This window comes from Chlamydotis macqueenii, chromosome 23, assembly GCF_036417535.1.
Source record: "Chlamydotis macqueenii isolate bChlMac1 chromosome 23, bChlMac1.mat, whole genome shotgun sequence".
NCBI classification, from domain to species: domain Eukaryota; kingdom Metazoa; phylum Chordata; class Aves; order Otidiformes; family Otididae; genus Chlamydotis; species Chlamydotis macqueenii.
The window spans coordinates 2,232,683-2,252,425 of record NC_141578.1 but is presented as its reverse complement, the minus strand read 5'-3'; the positions used below and the strand labels follow the sequence as shown (position 1 = coordinate 2,252,425).

The 19,743-nt window shown below is 47.4% G+C and overlaps 1 protein-coding gene across 1 annotated transcript in view; it reads left to right on the top strand.

Annotated features, from left to right (window-relative positions):
• Window positions 1-1,385: 1,385 nt before the first annotated feature.
• Window positions 1,386-19,743, top strand: part of IPO9 (importin 9) — a 39,605-nt gene continuing 21,247 nt past the window's right edge. The window contains exons 1-7 of the mRNA XM_086765604.1: window positions 1,386-1,560; window positions 11,188-11,249; window positions 11,887-11,973; window positions 12,959-13,160; window positions 13,589-13,677; window positions 13,964-14,050; window positions 15,794-15,913. Coding sequence (XP_086621730.1) covers window positions 1,386-1,560; window positions 11,188-11,249; window positions 11,887-11,973; window positions 12,959-13,160; window positions 13,589-13,677; window positions 13,964-14,050; window positions 15,794-15,913 — 822 coding nt within the window. The remainder of the gene's footprint in view (window positions 1,561-11,187; window positions 11,250-11,886; window positions 11,974-12,958; window positions 13,161-13,588; window positions 13,678-13,963; window positions 14,051-15,793; window positions 15,914-19,743) is intronic.

Here is a 19,743-nt window from a genome sequence, read left to right as displayed (position 1 = left end):
TGAGAGGCGTCTGCCAGCCTGTTGTGAGGAACGGCTGCAGACGCCAAGGTCAGTGAAGAAGGAGGGGGAGGAGTAATGCGGCTCCTGGCCAAGATTCCCCTGCAGCTCGTGGTGACGACCATGGTGGAGCAGGTTGTCCCCCTGCAGCCCATGGAGGTCCACGGAGGGGCAGAGATCCACCTGCAGCCCGTGGAGGACCCCACGCCGGAGCAGGTGGAGGCCTGAAGGAGGCTGTGGCCCGTGGAGGGCCCGCTGGGACAGCTGTTCTGGAGGGACTGCACCCGTGGAAGAGATGACCCACGCCGGAGCAGTTCCACAAAGGACTGTGGCCCGTGGGAGGGACCCCACGCTGGAGCAGAGGAGGAATGCGAGGAGTTCTTCCCCTGACGATGACACAGAGGCGTAAAACAACGCGTGATGAACTGACCGCGACCCCCATTCCCTTTTCCCCCCCGTGCCCCTCGGGGGGAAGGTAGTAGAGATAATGTTAAGCCCGGGAAGAGGGAGGGGTGGGGGGAGGTTATCTTGTTCCCTGTCTCATTCTCCTGCTAGTTTTAGAAATAAATGAATAGTTTTCCCCAAGTCAAGTCTGTTTTGCCCGTGACGGTAACTTTAAGGATTTCTCCCCGTCCTTATCTCAAACCTTGAGCTGTTTTTCTTGTATCCTCTCCTCCTGTTCTCTCAGAGGGTGGGGGGAGCAAGAGACAGACTGCGTAGTCCCGTCCTGATCGGGGCTGAACTACGACACCCGTCATGGCGCCCTGGGACAGTGCCGTGCTCCCCTCACGCCTTCTGCACAAAAATCACGCGCAGAAGCGGAGCGGGAAGGACTCAAAACCACCCTCTCAACGCCTTTGCAAGGAAACTTTGCTCCAAGGGTCACCTCCACGTCATTTAAACACAAAACGGAGCTGTTTTGGCTCAAGTGCCTGCACCTGACCCTTCAGCGCAGACCCTTGAAATGCCATCCCCCAGCTCCTGAGGGATCCTCAAGGTCGCCTCTCAAGCTCCTATTCCGAGCCTTCTTGGGGCCGAGGCAGCGCCCGGGCTCCCGCAGAGCGCCCAAGGCGCTCTGCGGGAGCCCGGGCGCTGCCTCGGCCCCGGTTGCCGCTACCGGTTCCACCGCCGCCATTTCCCGCCCACCGCCAGCCACCGATCCCGCCACGCCGCTAGGGGGCGCTGTGAGCGTCGGGGAGGGCGGGGGCGGGGGGGGGGGAGAGGGGAGGGCGCGGAGCCCGTGCACACCTCACTGCCGGCGCGTCGCTGACGCGTGCGTGCGTGCCGTGCGTTTGGCGCGCGCGGCGGCGGCGGCGGCGGAGGAGCCGGGAAAAGGGGGGTGGGGTGGGGGGGGGGGGGGAAGGAAAGGAAAGGAAAGGAAAGAAACGATGGCGGGCGCGGCGGCGGCGGGAGGAGGCGGGCAAGGACCGGGACCAGGGCCGGGACCGGTGGCTCAGGGGTTGAAGGAAGCGTTGGTGGAGACGTTGACGGGGATCCTGTGCCCGGTGCAGGCGGTGCGCGCCGCCGCGGAGGAGCAGGTGAAGGTGCTGGAGGTGACGGAGGGTGAGTGAGGGCCGGGCCGCGGGGCGAGGGGCGGGGGGGGGGCGGTGTCCCGGTGGGGAAAGGCCGCCGCCGCCTTCCCCTCAACGTTTCCCGGTGCCGGCGCCTCGTGGCCGCGCGTTGGCCTCGGCCAAAACTTCCAGCCGCAGCTCTCGGGCCGGCTGTTCCCACCGGTTTCCCGGTTTTCAGGAGCTGGGCTGCGGGTTCGCCGTCCCCCGGCCCTGTAGCGGAGGTCGCCGGGCGAAGCCGCAGCGGGGTTTCCTCAAGGCACCGCTTCCCGTCAGTGGGGCAGGAGGGGAGCGGCGGTGGGGCAGCGCGGGGAACGGCCGTGTGTGGGGCCCGGGTGGGCGGGGAGCGCCGTGAGCTCACCGCTGGCCGGGCGCGGAGGGGGAGGCGGCGCGGCGGGCCCGTTGCTTTGGGCACCGCTTTCCGCCCGAGCTGAAGTCCCCAGGGTTGCGTCGGGCACGGAGAGCCTTCCCGTTGCAGGCCCTGTCCCACCTCTGGATGCTCTCCACCTCTTGACGTGCGTGCCCGCGTCCCGCCGGTCATCGCCGGGACAGGGCGTGCGTTAGGTTGAGCGTGGACGTAGCTGCACCCTCGTCTCGTGTGGAACTCCTGCGGAACACCCGGCTCCTGGGTGCTCCATTGTCTGTTCTGGAGAGCTGAGGGCATACGAGACGGCGGAGCTGGCCTGTGGCCTTGAAAAGGACAGAGCTTAAAAGAACAAGCACCCCGAATTCAAACAGTGCCTCTGATTATTCCGTTACTCATCTGGCCTTTTTATGGTGGCACTAAGCTAGCTCATGCACTTGCTGCTTGTCCTGGGTGGAAGCTACGCTTGAAAACCTATTGATGGTAAGATCTTATTTCACTTCAGCTTATATTTTGTGACCCATCCCAAAGAGCTGGAATCTGTAGAAGCCACTGGAAGATTTGCAGGTAATCGGCCGTGACAGGAGCTGGGCGCTGGAGAGCGTGGCACTGCAGCCTTTGGCCCTGTGGGCTGGCAGCGTGATGGGCTGGTTGTTCATGGACCCTCCTGGAAATTTTGCCTTGCCTTTGTCTGATTGTCCCATTCTGAAACTATTTTGTAAAGTGTTTTAAAGTCTTTCTGTTCCTGAACTTTACCTCAGAAGTGTTATCAAAGGAAGTTGATGGTAAAGAGAAGGAAGGTGTAAGGACATGACTGGGTCAAGAATAGTGCTGTGATAATGTTACTCAGGGAATGAGACTGGGCAATGAAAGGAAGACAAATTTTTTTGGTAAAATGTTTCTTGTTGTGCAGTCCCTTAACATGTGCTTGTAACACTCTCGGGTTAAGGCTTCCTTGACGCATTACAGGAAACGTGTGCTGTTGGAGGTTTAGTGAGTGATTTGATGGCATTGCAGTAGTACGAGTGGAAGTGCTGCGAGGTTTGTTGACGCACAGAGCCTTTACCTTGCAAAGCTGCTACAGTCAACGTGCTCTTCAGTGGGTACTTCTTTTTTTCCCCAAACGGTCTGAATCTTACCACAAGAAATGAAATCAAATTTGTGTAGTGCTTTTGGTAACAGATGTCCAGAAAAGAATATTTTTTGAGGGCTGTAGGTGATGGCTGTCCCTAAGGTCCCTTTGAGAGCCCAGGAATGCCACATTTGGTGGATAATAACGTTAAGGGCGAGAGGAATGGAGTCATCTGTGCTTTCTATTTTTTCACTGTTCTACAAATACCCTAAAGTCACCCAATACTTCTCTGCAGCTGCAGTCCCAGAACTGCACAGGTCTATTGCAGGACCAATACCGGTGACCTGGAGGAGGCTACAGAAAGCCTCTCGTGCAGTTTGCAGGTGACACCAAAGCGGGGGCGAGGTGACCGATGTCCTTGAGGGCAGGGCTGCTGTCCAGAGAGCCCTGCAGGAGTGGACCGAGAGGATCCTCCTGAAATTCAGCAATGACAGACACCACGCTCTGCACCTGGGGTAGGAGAACCCATTGTTGGGGTGCAGGTCAGGCTCTGGCAGGCTGGCGAGCAGCTCTGTGGCAGAGGGCCTGGAAATGCTGGTGGCCAACCAGCTGGACGGGGCCAGCAGTGTGCCCTGGAGGCCACCTGCGTCCTGGGCTGTGTGAGCAGGGTCAGAGGCAGTGATGGACCCTCTCCAGTCGGCGCTTGCTAGACCACATCCAGAATACTTGTCTGGTTTTGGCAGCAATAAACGGCAGTGAGTTCAGCAGAGGGCCATCAGGTTGGTTGGGGAACTGCAGCACTTGCCACAGGAGGAGCTGCTAGGGGAGAGGGATTTTCCAGTGTAGAGACAAGAGGGTTTTGGGGGTGGATCTGACAGCAGCTTCTGGTAACTGTGAGGAGGTTGCCAAGACACTGGGGGATGGGAGAAGATGAAGGAAAACAGGCACAAAATGAAACAAGAGGGTTCAGACTGGATACAAGGAGAAATTTTTTCGCTGTGAGGAGAGCCAAGCTTTGGAGCAGGTTGTCCAGAGAAGCTGTGCCGTTTCCATCCTTGAATATCTCCAAGACCTGGCTAGAAAACGCTCTGAGCAGCCCGATTTGATGCTGCTTTGATCACGGGGGTTGGACTGGAGACCTCCTGAGCTCTCTTTCAGCTGGATTATTCTGTCCTTCTGTGATTCCTCCTCTCTTACCCTAGTCAAGCAAAAGCAATAAGCTATATTCCTTTCAGTGCTGTTTTTGTTGCGGAGAAACTTGCAAAAACCGAGAGGAGGAGCTGACAGAATACAGTGTTTGCCAACATTGTATGGTTGAGGTAAAGAAACGCAGATCGTTCTGAAGCGTGCGAGGTACGTTCAAGGAGTGTAGGGCTGCAGGAAAAGTGAATTCCTTGTGTGGGTGCTGAGTTGCCGAGTTGAAGGGCGTCTACAGGAGGCACGCTGGAGGATCCGCATCAGGCTGAAGCATGAGTAGAAGTAGTTTCACTTATCGGTTTACTTAAAACAGCAAGTGCTGCGGGATGGATCTCCAAGAATTTTAAAGGGACTCAAACATTAAATTACTGTGCTACGAATTGTGCTGTAAAACTTGCTGCTTAAGGTTGCTTAGGGACCAGATAAATGCAAGCTGGTAAACACAGGAGAGCTTTTAGTGAGGGCTCTAAGGTGAGGAGCGGAGAGGTGAACATCAGGCTTGCTACAGGTGAGTCGCTGTGGCCTTTGCGCTGCCTGCAGTGGTTAAAATCACGTCAAGAGCTGGAATGAGGAAAGCTGGGTACGTGAGGTTGTTGTGGCAGAGTCGATCTCTGTTTAATAGGAGAGCTGTTTGAGGGAGTCCCGGGGCTGCCAGAAAGCTTTTAGAAAATTCCCTTACTGGAACTTTTTGAAGAAACTAAACTGCTGCGGACAGCTCTTGAATTAATAACTCATTAAAAGCTTGAAGACAAGAAGTAGAAGTGACTGGTGATGTTTCATGCTGCAGGGAGATAATCGAGAGTCCCACGTGAAGCTGGACGGCTCAGCACGTCTGTAGAGTGTGGAAAAGAGTGAATGGCGGTGTGGTGAAGTTGCTGATAGTGCTGTGCTGTTCAGTCTGGCCAGAGTGAGAATCGGTGGCAAAAATTACAGAATGATTTCACAAGCGTGAGTTGAGTGTGCAGATGGCAGGTGGAGGTCGGTGTCGGTCAGCACAGTAATGCTCAGGGAGGAGGAGACAGCCCAGAAATAATACCTTAAAAAGTAATGGGCTGTCCTAACTGTTGCCACTGGGAGAAGAGATCCCATTGTCTGTGTGGAGAGTTTCCTGAAAATACCCATTCACTGCTGTGCCGTGCTCTGAAAGCCAAATGGACCGTTAAGGAGGGAACAGAGAACAAAGCGCGACATAAATTCCTCATGCTTCTGCAGTCCGTGCGCCGCATGCGTTACTGGCTTGCTGCTCTCTGGAGGGATAAAGCAGGACAGTAAAAATGCATTCACAAAGGTGTGGAAAAGCTTCTGTTCTGAGAAAGAGTGAATACATTGACTTTTCTGCCTGGGAAAGAGTTAGCAGAGATGGAGGCTCTAAAATCATAAGCGACAGAGGAGATGAGTGAGGAGTGATTATTTGTGACTTCTCATAAAGCCAACACGAGATGAAAATCAATCTAAAGCAAGGAGAAGGAAGCAAGTTGTTTCCACCAGTGTGCAAACTGTGGAACTCATCACTGTTGGATGTTAGAGGTAGAAATGTTTTAAAAACAGTTTGACATTTCTGGAGGAAAAAACTCATCAAGAACCATTCAACACGCTGGTCGGGTACAAGACCTGCTTCAGGAGGTTCTCAGCACCGCGGCTCCCGAGGGCTGTGTTGAGGGATGCGTTGTTCTGCCCTCCCCTCTTTTCTTAAGCTGCTTGCAGGTTGGGTTGTGTAATACGGTTAAGCCCACGCAGCGGTTCGCTCTCCCTGTGTGTTGTGCGCTGCCCCGCGCTAGCGCCCGCTATCCTCCATGCAGGGTTTAGCCAGATGGGGATGGTTCTGTTTTTTGTGAGGTTGCAGTCCAGCTCCCTGCAGCAGCTCCGTAGCGGATCTGGCCGGTGCTTGAACAAGGGGATGGGTAGAAATGCACAGCGCAGGAGCAGGCTGGACTGTCCAGGAGGAGTCTGCTGGCTGACTCGATACAGCCGTTCTGGAGGAACATGGGGCGTCAGCTCTGGAGTAAGGACGTGGTGGCAGTTTCTTCCTACAGTTCCATACTTTAGCACCTTCCAGACATCCCCAGCGACTCAGTCTCTTCCTTGCATCTTCTGTCTGCTGAGAAAGCGTGGGAATAGGCACAGCCTGACAGCTTGGGGATGGGAGATGCATTATTGTCGATCTCCAGAAAGCTGAAGGTTCCCCCGGTGACCTTTGTTGTCTCTAGGTTTTAACGGAACATAAATAAAAGCAACGTCTGAGACTGTTCAGGGGGAAGGCAGGAGAAATGAGAGCTGCAGGTTGTGGAGCGGTACTGCTGTACACGCGTCTAACTCAACTCCGCCATCGGCTTGTTCCCAGAGAAGGGAGGATAGCGTTTCCATTCTTCCTTTGTCTTGTCCATCTAGGTGACAGCATACCCCACCTCTGATGGTGCACACGTCTGCGCTGTGGCTGATGTCGCGTGACTTGAGGATAATTCCATAAGGTGTAAAAATCATCTCTTTCTCTACATCTTGCTATACCAGAGAGCGCGTACGGAGGCCAAGCCGTCTCCAGGGATGTCAGAGCAGGGCCAGTGCCGCTCTGCAGGAGGTTCATGTCCACCGGGAGGGATCATACTTTGACCCTATGAAGAAGAGCAGTGTCTGTAACCCATTTCTCTAAATTATGCTGATCAGGAGTTTTAATGCCAGCTTCTTATACAGTTGAAAAGTACTGCTGCCTGGTTGCCCGCTTAGCCAGTAAGTTTGATGTTTTGTGATGGCAGTGCGATGTCTCTGAGCTAATTGCTCTTGTGCTCTGGAAGTGTCGTGGTTGGTGATAGATGGATGGCTCCAGGCTGGAGAATTCCTTTCTTTTGCCTGTCTATGCTGTGTGTTTCTGTTTGCCCTTTTTGCAGGTAAAAAAGGCATTTATAAGTCTCTCTTAAGCCTGGCTTATGTTGTGACATCTTGTGTATGAAAAGGCGTCTTCAGCTGAGTCCTTTGCAAGGTCGTTTATTGCCAGAAGCTGAGATGTGCAGGTGGCTGGGAAGATGGCGCGCACCTTGGCAAACTGACTCAGGTGTCAATCTGGGCATGCTGACCTTCTTTAAAGTTTCTTGTCCTTCTTGTTTGAGATTAGTCTTGTGCAGGAGTCCACCAACGCTTCCATTTGAACGTGATCTCAGATTTGAATATTGGCTTTGTGGGTCTTGTAAATGTTCTTTCAGCGTCTTCTCTTCCAGAGTAGGTGCCTCAGCACATTTAGTTGGATGCTTTAAAAGTCCGTCGATTCTCTGATGACGTTTGCGTGATCCAGTTTGCTGTCCGTTTGTGTCCGGAGAGCTGTAGGCACAGCGATAGCACAAAACTTGTAGCACCACTTGTGCTTCACCAGTTCAGCATGGTTTTGCTTGTGGTCGGCTCCTTCCTGACAGAACTGTTTCGATGCGTACGGCGTCGAGAGTGATTTCTGTATTGCTTTGGGTGCCTCCTTGAATACGTGATTTTGTGCCGTGAAACTGAGTGTTGTGTGGAAGGAGGGATTCTGGAGAATTTACAAACACGACCACAGTACACGGTTGTATGGTGGTCTCTTGGCTGTAACTTGAATCATAGGAGAGCGGATGATGTGCAGAAAAGAGTGGAAGCCCTTTGAATGGATAAATTGAGCTGAATTTTTACCAGGAGTTAACGTTTTGACATTGAGCTGAGTTTTTAACAGGGAAATCGAAACAAGAAATGGCCACGCTGGGACAGATGGTATCTGACTTTCAGGAAGAAAGGTTATTCACAGCAGCAAGTGCTGTTATTTGCACTGTGAAATGCTGCAGACGTCGTTGAGTGTAATGAGAAGCTGCAAAGAAGGGATTTCAAGTGAGAGACCTAAAGCTGTCACAGATGCTGGGGAAGACTGGCCTTGATCTTTCGTTCTTTTGCTGAGAAAAGATGAAAATACAGTTGTAGTTTTCAGAGGTGTGCTGAAAACAAGAGTGCTTTCAGAGTAGTCATTGAGCATCATGATGGGTGCAGAAGTTCCTCAGAGAAGCGCATTTGTGGTGTGTAAGAAAGATGGCTAACTATTAGGTGCTGACTTGTGATTTCTCCCTGGTCTGCCTGCAGATGCCCTCCGTGCTCTGCACCGGTCTGACCTCGCAGCTGACCCTGCTTTGAGCAGTAGGTTGGACAGGATGACCTCCCAAGTCCTTTCAACTCGAATTACTTCATGATGACGTTATTGAAAACCAGTCCCGTGGAAAACTTTGCCTGCGCCTGCGTAGCTAAAGACCGCGATGCACAAGGGCTGGGGAGGTGTTGCGTGAAGGGAACTCGAGCTCTGACGCTACAGCGGTTGTGAGATCTGGTCTCTGCGAACTGAATGCTGTTTTAATTTGGAGTGGCAGGGGCCATGGGGCAGTGGATTCACCTTAGCTGGCTGGAGCAGCTACCAGGGCCTCTCCCTCTGCCAGTGCCTGTCTCTGCCCCAAACAGGGACAACTAAAAGGGACCTGTAGCAGCTCCCGAACCAGATCTGTATGAACGTACTGAGCTGGACTCAGTCGGTACTGGCCCCCTTCAGCAAGGCAGGAGGTGAAGGGCAGTGATTCAGTAGAAAGTCCTGCTTGTTTATTCTTCCCCGCTTGCTTAATAGTTTGGTTTTTTTTTGTATGGTCTGGCTTAATTTCTCAAAAAAGATGAGGCAGTAGGTTTGTAGACTGGTTATGCGGTAGATGAAGCTTGGTTGTGAAGGAGGAGAGTCGGGCTTCTCTAATATGGAGATTAATGGAGAGGACAAGCAGAGCTGGGAGGAAATGTGTTTGCCAAGTGTTCCCTATGCCAGGCCCTTCATTAAAAGTTTGTAATCTTTTGGTTTTACGGACTTTTTCTTGGGAATAAGACTTGATGCTTCCGATACCTCAAATCTACAAGGTATGAGTGGAGGAAGCACTTATGAAGAGATGCATTTGAACTGCAGTTGCCCATGATAAGAATACAAAGTTTCCTCAACTGGGAAAAAAACCAATAATAGACCAGTTCTTTGAGAAAAGAGGAGCCAGTGAGATACACAATGATTGGTGTAACTTCAGTCCCTGGAGAGGTTCTCGGACCAGCTCATTAAGCAGCTTGCCGTTGTCTATAATATAATAGGATAAATGGATGCTACACAGCCAGTACAGTTTAGGATGAGCTGTTCTGAATAACTCCATCTAATTTTTGTTTGATGGGAGAACCGGCTTATTGCTGAAACAAGCAAGCGCTGAATACGAATGATCTGAGTCCAGTAGGGTTCCTGATATGAATTTGCCACAATGTTCATTGATCAGTTAAGGACTTATAGTTTTGTAGTATTTTAAGACGCGGAGTTGGCTGAAAACCTGTGCGTGAAGTTACCGGTGGCTTATTGTCAACCCAAGGGGTTTTTACGACAGAGCTCTTGGTTGCTGCAGTAGTGAGTACACCTCTGGTTTACTAATGACGGCGCTGCAATCTGCTTGGAGAGCAGAATTAATACGGTGTCGGAAAATTGGAGAGATGGCCTGAAATAATCGAAACAGAATTTTGTAAATCAAATGCAGACTACACTGTGTAAGGAAAAATATCAAACGCACATATGCAGCCAGGTTTGAAGGCTGCAAAATAGAGTCATAGTAGCGAGTCGCAAATGTGTGAAGCCGTTGCATTTATTCTGGCTTCTGGCTTCAGTTATACGATTTAAAAAGGAGGCTGACGTGCAATGCCACACTCACGTCTGGAGTATTGCAGACAGCTAGAAGAATAATAACTGCTGCGGTTCAGAGGAGTATTACGTTAAGTACATCTCGGAATGAGGCTCCTTGCTTTTGCAGCTAGGAGGAGAGCGGGTTTTTTTCTTTTTTTTTTTTTTTTTTTTTTTTTTTTTTTAAATGCATGATGTATGAGGAAAGGTTGAAGGAACTGAGCACGTTCAGTGTAATCATGGGAAAGTGAGAGGCAGTTATTAGAAGAAACTCAGCTAACCACACTTGTGAAGGACTTCAATATGCTGCTAAGGAAAGTTGCAGAAGGCTTTTTCAGAAGAATTCTTGATGTGTTTTTGTCCAAAATGCTGTAAGCACGTTTGTCCTGTCCGTGGGAGTCAGGTTGTGCTAGGAGGACCTCAGGGCATACCTTCTGCTCCATGGTTTCTAGAACAAAAACCTCACAAATGCATTTCTTAAGCAGACTAGTGAAATTAAATGAAGTATTTAGTACAGTTATCAGCTATCCAGAACTTAAAGTTGCAATTTTAAGCAAATTTATGGAGACTTATGGATTTACCATAGCAGAACAGCTGCTCTTCCTGGTTTTTATTTCCTGTGCTCGGTCACCAACAGAATCGGTACAAGCATTTTACTTTTGCCTTTGTTACAGAACTTGCTTGGTGACTAAGAAGCAGCTCTTACTTTTTCTGGACAAATTTCTCGCTGGAGAAGGTCTCACAGCCCGAATGATTGCACCGGCGGTTTCTGGTGTCAGCGTGCTCGGGCAGGGTTTGCTCAGGAAGGCGCTCGGTGCGTTCTGAGCTGCGTTACAGTGTGTTTGGAGACAGCTGAAGTGATGTTTCCAAACCACTCTCTGGATGAACCCGGCTTGTCCGAAAAGGGACTGCTGTCTGGCAGTCTTCTGTCGCGCCCCATCCTGGATCTAATCCATGCATCTCTCATGTAGGGACGTGACTAATGATGTTACGTTGTAGATAAGTGGTTTGTTTTTTTTTTTAATAGTCAATTATTTGCTTGTTATTAACCTGTGTTGCAAAATTTTTTGCCCCCGAAAAAAAAGAAATAAGATGCTTAGAGAATAAATTAAGTTTGTGCAGAGAGCACAAGGGAGAATTAATGCTCGTGATTCATTTGAGTAGCTATGCTTTGGAATTGTCTTCTGCTTCCCACATATGAGTCATTCACTTGGTATGATGTCTTTCTCCAAAAATCTTGATGAGTTTTGCTGTGTGGGAATAAAAGTTATGATACCAATTTTATTTTTTTTTTCTTTTTTCCTTGCAGAATTTGGTGTTCATTTAGCAGAACTGACTGTAGATCCCCAGGGAGCTCTGGCCATCCGTCAGGTGAGTTTACCTGGAACTGCAGAAAGTTTCCTTGGGCTTCAAAGTATTCTTTCACATTTCCAGGTAAAAAAAATGGAGGTAGCTTTCCTTTACTGCTTCTCCATTTTCTTTTACATTTCTCTAGAGCCGTCACTTTTTCAACATTGTTCAGGTGTTACAAACCTTTGGAAAATAATGCTTTTTGAACTTAATAAGCCTGGTGCTGAGACGGTACTGTACTCAGAATGGGCACAACTTATTAGGTGGATGGTGAGCATTAGCAAGTGGAAGTGTGACTTCCCTTTGCAGCATTTTTTTTTTCTGTAGGTGTTTTCCTCCTTGAAAAGGAAGTTTAGGTTCTGTATTTCATTAGTTATCGTGTGGCCCGTATCTTGTGCCTTTTTAGCGGTGGGGAAATAAAGCTCCTGCCTTCTGTCGATGCTGCACAGGCCATCGTTGCTCAGTGAGTTACCCTCAGTTCATCTTTCTACTACAGTAATTTTTTTTTTTTGTCTGTTTCACAAAAGTTTTGCGTTTTTGCCAAGCCCTGTCACCCCTCTAAAAGCAGCATGGTGGGATGGGAGACCAAGCAAATGGGTCGGGGTGATGCCGTGGCTTCAGGTTTTGTTACTGATTCTTGACCTCTTTTCCAATACAGCTAGCGTCTGTAATTTTGAAACAGTATGTGGAAACTCACTGGTGTTCTCAGTCGGAAAAGTTTAGACCTCCAGAGACCACGGAGAGGGTAAGATTTTGTTTCATGTTGCCTACTTTGAGACACTTTATCCATCAAGAATATTCATTTTGTAGATGGTTTAAAAAGCGTCAGTGCCCTTGTGTATTACCAGGATTAGTGACTTCCGTTAAGGTTTTCTGACACTTTCCATTTTGAAAATCTGTTTTCAGTTGCTTAAAACAGGACTAGACTTGAGGAGCTTGGGCTAATTTCTGTAGGAAGAGTTCAGCCATAATGTGTCTGCTGCTCTAAGAGCAAGACTAGAAGAAAGCTGCTTTGTAAGTTTCACAAATTTACAAATACTGATTCTGGCAGTCCTTTTTCAGAGATTTGCTAAATCTTGTGTTTTTCAGCTTGGGACTTAGGGCTATTTTCCCATGACAAATTTCAGTTTAAAGATCTGCTGAGTTTCATTAAAAATCTGTTCAGGAGGAGTATCTGAACAGCTAAAATGACCAGAGGTTCCAACGTTTTGCCACTTCGACTGTTGACCGGACCATCTTTCACATCTGGAGTATGATTCATCCCATCCAGAGATAGTTACTTGAAATAGATCTTGTGAATTGTGCCCCAGAAGAGCTGGCTTTTTTTTTTCCCATCCCTTCAGGGTTGGGTGACTACTTCTCGTTTACTGAAATCTTCCAAAGTAAGCAAACATAGTCCCCGACACTGGAGCTGGGATTTATCTTGGCTAACTCTGGGCGTCTTCCGTGTAGATATCCGCATCCTATCTAATTGCAGCTGTGAGCTATTTACTGTTTGCTTGGCCGAGTGCTCTGTGTTAGAAGGGTGCTGTGTTAAAACACACCGTGCAGTCGTCTGTAAAAAAATTATGGGGTGTAGTGCGCGAGGCTTTTCTTGTCTCATGACTGTTCATTTTGTAAGACCGATTGTTGACTCAATATCAGGATACAGTCATAGGTATAATGTTTTTTTTTATTAAATTGTTTTATGACTGGGGATCTGTTTTGCTAAATGATGTTATTCTCTACAGGCAAAAGTTGCTATTAGGGAGCTCCTACCCAACGGGCTGAGAGAATCCATCAGCAAAGTGCGCTCAAGCGTTGCTTATGCAGTTTCAGCAATAGCCCATTGGGACTGGCCTGAAGCCTGGCCCGAGCTTTTCAATCTCTTGATGGAGATGCTGGTTAGTGGCGATGTGAATGCGGTGCATGGAGCCATGAGAGTGCTTACAGGTATGTGTGTGGGAGAGCTTTGGCGAGGCTGCTCTAGGAAGTGGTTCGGGCTTCTCCTTGCCTTAGTATCTTGTCCCTTTTCACTCCAAATAGAAGAGACTGCAATTTACTGCCTCTCTTCTGGGTGTGATGCCTGTCAGTCACTGCTGGATTGCATGCTCAGTAGATGTCAGGAAAGCTGAGGAAGAAGGTTCTGTGCTACAGGTTACAACTCAGAAGGAACTTTGGTTGTAGCACACTGTTTTCCAGACACCTGCAATTTTTAGTGTGGTATTTTTCTGCTTGCCTTCAAGGATTGCCATGGGTAGGCCAGATGACACTGGTCTAATCAAGTACAATCAATGTGTTGTTAGTGATTCCCAAAGATTCTGTTGCTGTCTACAAATTTGTTTTCCTGTAAGAACTTCCTTTCTTTTTCCATTTTATAGAGTTTACTCGGGAAGTGACGGACACACAGATGCCGCTTGTAGCTCCTGTTATTCTTCCAGAGATGTACAAAATTTTCACAATGGCAGAGGTATGATCTTCGCTCTTACATTGGTACTGAATGACGTTAGTGGGAGTGTTTCTTGGAGCAGAGAAACTCCAGATTTAATGGTTAAGCTGTACTGTTGTATGAGTTAGACTTAAAGAATTTTCTTGATGATGTGGTAGTTGACGGCAGCTAATGTTTCAGCAGTAATGTTGTAGCCGATACTAAATAAGACAATGAGGTTAAAGCAAAAAATAAATACAATTAAAAGAAAATGAAAGATGATAAAAGTATCTTGTATTCCTGATCTTCTATTTAAACTTTTTTCTAGGTGTATGGTATTCGCACAAGGTCGCGTGCAGTGGAGATATTTACCACGTGTGCCCATATGATCTGTAACATGGAGGAACTGGAAAAGGCAAGAGTTTAACTTACCCTGAAACATACACTGAATTCAAACTGAGCGAGGTTCTAAATAATTATTAGTATGAAAATGAAATGTTGAAGAATTAGGTACTCTGTCAGCTGTGATTCTGGGGAAGAGGGTGTAATTTAATACACAGAAAGTGGCTAACTCCCTCCTTTACATGCATGCCTTGATGCTACTTGGTTTCCATAATTAAGTTTAATTTGTGACATATCAACAGACGTGTTTGTTGCAGCTCCAAGAAAGGGGAGTCAGCACGGGGAGGAGTTACTGTTTCATCCATTTTTTCGGAAGTCCTGTCATGGCTTCCAGTCTCCAGGTGAACCATGTGTCCTGATAAACTGCCAGGCCTTGGCCATCCGGGCTCCCATGAGCAGTTTTGTGGCCTCTGGGCCAGGCATTGGTTACAAGCTCCTGGAACTCCGCCAGGTGCTTTAGCATGCGTGTTAGCCCTTTGTTCCTAAAGGGGTGGTGGAAACAAAAACAAATGAAATTTTAGAAGAATAGCTGTTAAGAAAAAAAAACACCATGCAGTTTTAAGCAGCTTTGTGCACATGGATCTCCTGTCTGGCTCAGCACATCTGCATTTTATATGACCTTTGACAAGCGGGTTTCCCAGCCCTTCACAGACAATAAATTGCGCTTTTTAACTTTTTGGGAGGTGAGGGTAGGAAAGAGCGACTCTCAGTCTAGCGGCTGGTCGTTGCTGAGCGGCTGTGTCTGCTGTTTCCTCCCTGTTTGCACAGGGAGCAATTCAGTGCAGGCTTTTGGGAAGTTCTGATAGTGACACCCTATCTCTACTGCACTGGCAAGGCTGCTTACGCAGTAGTACCATGCAGCTGGTACCAGAATCCAGAAGACAGTAGTAGCTCCCCACTGCCTTATTCTGGCGGAGGGCTGAAAGTGTCCTTTACATTGTAAACAAAACTTATTCTACGGAAATTTGACTTTAAAAGATTGCTGCTTTTTCTTTTTTTTCTATAAATTACTAAGGTGATATTTTGTAGTTTATTTAAGCATACAACTTTGCTGTCTTAGCTATGGAGTTACGAGGAATATTTTTAATAAAATTATTTTTGTCCAGTGTTACTTGCTCTGCCAAGCACTGCTTATGGAGTGCTTTGACATCTGGAAAAATATTTACTGCATTTTCCTAGGAAGAATCATCGCGGTAATCTTCAGGCCAGCTGTTGATACTCAGCTCGCAAAGAGCTTGTTTGGTTTGGGGGAGGGTGGCTTAGGAGGGAGATAAATGCTATCCATGGGGCTCCGTGTAATTGCTGGTGTGTGATGTAGTCACCACAGGTTTCTTCTATGGCCCGGGGCAGGGAATCCGGGTGGTAGGGTGCCGGGCATGATTCATCTAATCAAATGAAAGTGCCTCTTTAAGAGGACGTGCACTACCCCTGCGACTCTCTGGACTGGATTGTCTGGATCGCTACTTAGCGTCTGAAGCGATTAACTTAGATGTAAGTGTGTGTTACGCAGCAGTCTGTGCTGTGTGATTTTGGTGGGTGGGATTCAGCCGAGCTTAGTTCCCAGCATGAGAGAGAGAGCCAAAGTGATGTCTGAAACAAGTATTTCATGTGACTTTGCAACGTTCTGCAGTTACCATGAGTCCCTCTTCAGTTTCATAGCAGAAAAGCGCAATTTCCGTTGCTTCTAGTGCTTTACTTTCCAGATGTGGGGGTTCTGCATTTAGTATTCACCTGTGCTTGCATTGGTTGTAACCAGGGTGCGGCCAAAGTCCTGATCTTTCCTGTGGTGCAGCAGTTCACAGAGGCCTTTGTTCAGGCCCTGCAAATGCCTGATGGACCTACATCAGACAGCGGGTTTAAGATGGAAGTCTTAAAGGTAAGTCACTTAAGGATGGTTTAAATAAAGACAGAATAGAATACAAATACACCGTCAGATGTGCTGGAAAACAGAGAAACTTGAGTGCATGTTATCTCTCCTGGTACTGCTTGTGTTATGAATAGTGAAGTTTTTTGTCTCTCAGCACCACACAGCATTGAAATAAATTGTTCTGCTTGTACTGAGGATACCTGTGATGAGATCCAGAGAGATCTGTCCATAAAATGATCTGCAGGACAATCTGTCCTTGTTGTTGCTGATCTAAGATGTCTTGGATGCATCAAGACACCATACTCAGTAGTTAAATATCTGTGTTTCTAAAGATGCTGCAGAATTCTGCTGCAATTAAGTTTTAAAAGCTTATGATGTGCAAGTGCTTTTCTTTAATGCTGCATCATCTCTGCAAAAGAAAGGTGGAAAGTCTTTGTATTCTCCCGGTTTCCCAGAGAAAGAAAAGTGGATTGCAGAGCTCTACGTGCATGTAGCTCAGCGCGTGGGGGCTGGAGTGCCAGTGTAGGTATGGAGATCCCTCCAACAGCTGGGAAAGCACTGGAGTTTAGGGTGTGCTGCCTGCAGCACAGGAGAGAGAAGGGGAGCTCAAAACCAGAAGCTGTGAAATCAAATCCAGATCTTCCATTTACTAGGACATGTGCTGGGATAAGCAAGACTTGGGTCCTGGTGTCCAGGTATCTGAAGATGAGCAGCTGAGGCCCATTGAGCCACGTTCCCTGAAGAATACGATAAGAGCTGTTGAAGACAAGCATCAAAAGTTTTTCAGAATGACTGGAGCCATGAGGATACATGCTGGGAGGTGCAGGGGGGTGCTGGCGTATTAAACTAGTAGCTACACAGTTCTGTGTCGCAGAACTTGTTTTCTGAGTCCTGTTAAAGGCAGCGCTACCCTGGTTAGGGCATCCTGTCACCTCGCAGTAAGAGGGTGCAGCTATCGGACACTGGAACAGCTGGAGCTTGTTTCTTGCTGTGCAGGAAGGGAGTTTGGGGTAGGGTGCTGGCAGGTTTTGTTTTTTGTCTCTAGCAGTATTTTTTCCTTTCCATTGGCTGTGCACTGGGATTCCTGGGACAGTAATAAAGAGGAAAGCTAACATGAAGGTGATGCTCTGCAGGGTGTAAGCTTGATTTGAACAGGCTGCAGCTCAAGAATATCTGGATCTCTGATTCCAGATACGTAGGTTTGGTTGTTCTCTGAGTAGAAGTTTTCAGCCTACATGGAAAGCAGCTGTAATTGATAGTTTCACTCTAGGCATAGACCAGTTCTTCTATTCTTGTTACAGTCATAAATTCTGCAGCTTTAATAACTTCTTTTGTTATTTACGTAACAGTGCTTACTGGAATTGGAACTGTTTGTACTTTGTCTGCACTGATATACAGCAGTAGTCTCTAGAAACATGTGACAGGCTGGGAAAGTATTTGAGGAAATGTCATCATGTTCTTGCTCTGTTCCTTAATTGTGTGTGGGCATCTGCTTTTGGCCACTGCTAGGTAGGTGCAATACAGGAGAGGATTTTGGGATGAGTACACTATTGTCTGTTGGGTGGCATTGATGGCAGCAGAGAATCAGTATCGATTTAAACAGTAAATTCAGGAGATCTTCTCCTGACAAGGTGTTTGTAGGAGGCTTTTTGTGGAGAGATGAGTGTTCTGGCTGTTGGTTCAGGGCAATTCATGATTTTGTCACTTAGGATTTCTAAGCTGATGATACCAATTTTCTAAGGGAAAAGAGATTCAAGTGAAAGAGCAATGAATTGCCTTCCCTTCCAGAAAAGTGGATTTTATAGTCATTGTAATGCAGGAGTAAGAGACCTCAAGGGATTAGTTAAGCCGGCTCTACAGATGAGATCATTACAGGAACCCCTTGAAATGCTGATGCAATAGAGGAGGGAATTGAGGCTTTTTTTATAGCACATTTTCAACCAGATGTGAACTCAGTCCTATCTTTTTTTCCTTAATGAAGTGCTATGCAGCAAATGACAGGAAGATTTTTATTTATTTTTTCCCCTTGTCTCTTGAGAGCTTTTTCCTCCCAGCTTCATGGAGTTCTCAGTGGAAATCAGAGGCAGCTCTGACCTAAAATGTCTTGCTTTCCGTGTAAGAACATCATGCGAAGGAGTGTCGAAAGCTTTAACAAATAATACTGAAGTGTACCCTTCTGCCCGATCCACTTGAATAGTTATCCTGTTCAGGAAAGTAAGTAGTTGGATCACGTTGTGGTGAACCACTGATTGATAATTTGTCCCAAGTCTTTCCTAGTGTAGTCACATGTTTAGAATAAATTATCAGGAGGAAATTCAGTGCCGTTAACTCTTGTAGGAGGTGGGAGGTTTGGCCACAACAAAAATCTTTTCACACGTGAGGACAAAACCAAAATACCACTAGCGCAATTCATTGTTTTGTTGTTTGATGGTTTAGCATGAATTAAATTGATACCTCTGAGGATGAATGAGCTGCAATTAAATGATTCTTGAATCTCAATTCCAATGTTGTTGTTATTGAACATGCCACTATTGATTGTTTTGAGAGAAACAGAGTGATTAAACATGACACGTAACAGAGTTAAGGCAAATTTCATGGCAAGGGAATAGAAAACGATGTAATTAGTATGCAGGAATTATATCAAGAGCACCAATTCACCAACGGTCTAAAATGTCTTATGCCCTTGCTAGAGGGCTTCTTTGCTTATGCTTGAATTCTTTCAATACCTTTCTATTATCAGGTGGGTCAAAAAAGTTATGCTTATAGTTGTCATGCTGTTGGAACAAATAATTGGTTACAAAAAATAATCGTACCTTCTTTGTTCTTGGATGGAAGATGAGGTGGTGGCCAGTGTCTTGGGGGCAAATTTCCTAAGTTTATGAGCAAAGTATGTAACCTGCACTTGCTGCACTCGTACTGAACATTAAGCTTCAGCGAGCTCTCCTGCTGCTAGCTAGCATATGTCTTAAGCTTTTTATCCACAAATTTAGGAATTCCTTCTCTGTTTAAAGACACAGGCAGGAAATGAAGCCAGAAAAGGCTTTAATACAGAGTGACTTTAAGTAGATGCTGAGCAATTAGTCAAGATGCAGCTGGATGTTTGCTTGCAGGAAGGAGTTCGGGAGCGTTTGGTGCTCCCCCAGTGCCGATTTCGGTGCGTCTGAGTGGTGACTCAAGCTACATGTGTGGATGCAGCCGGTTGTGGCCTGGCTTGGCCATTAAACATCCGGCTTGGGGAGCAGCTTGACTTTGCTCTGAGGAGAGGTGGATAAGGGTTTTCTCGAAGGATTTGTTAGGTGGTGGAGCAGTACGTGAGGGTAGGCAGAGGACGAGAGAAGGAGGAGGAGATCTGTGAGCTGGTTCTTTTAGCTCAAACAGTGGGAATTGGCAGAATGAAAGGTCAGGAGTTGAAATACAACATTTGACAGGAGAGAGTGCTCTTCTTTTTTTAATGACTTGCGCTGCGGGAAAGTGGTGAACTTGCAAATGCAGCCTTCTATTGTTAGAACTGCAGAGCTGTTGAATTTAAGAACTCTTGCTTCTAACACTTACTAGACTTATTCTCAAAATTACATGTCTAGATTATCTCTGACTGCCTGCTTATCTCTGATGCTGATCTTAGAATGCTGATTTTTTTCTGGAAAGTGAACTATTACTTTTTAAATTTCTATTAATGTACCCAGTGTTGCAGACAAACAAACAAAGTGTTGTGTGTTGGGTAAGCAGAAACTGGTACCCATGTCTTGTAGCAGCCACCAGTCAGGCAGTTTGTGAGGGGCTGTTCTGTAACCAATATAAAAGAACCGGAGCTGTGCCCCTGTGGGAAGAGACGGTGTCTG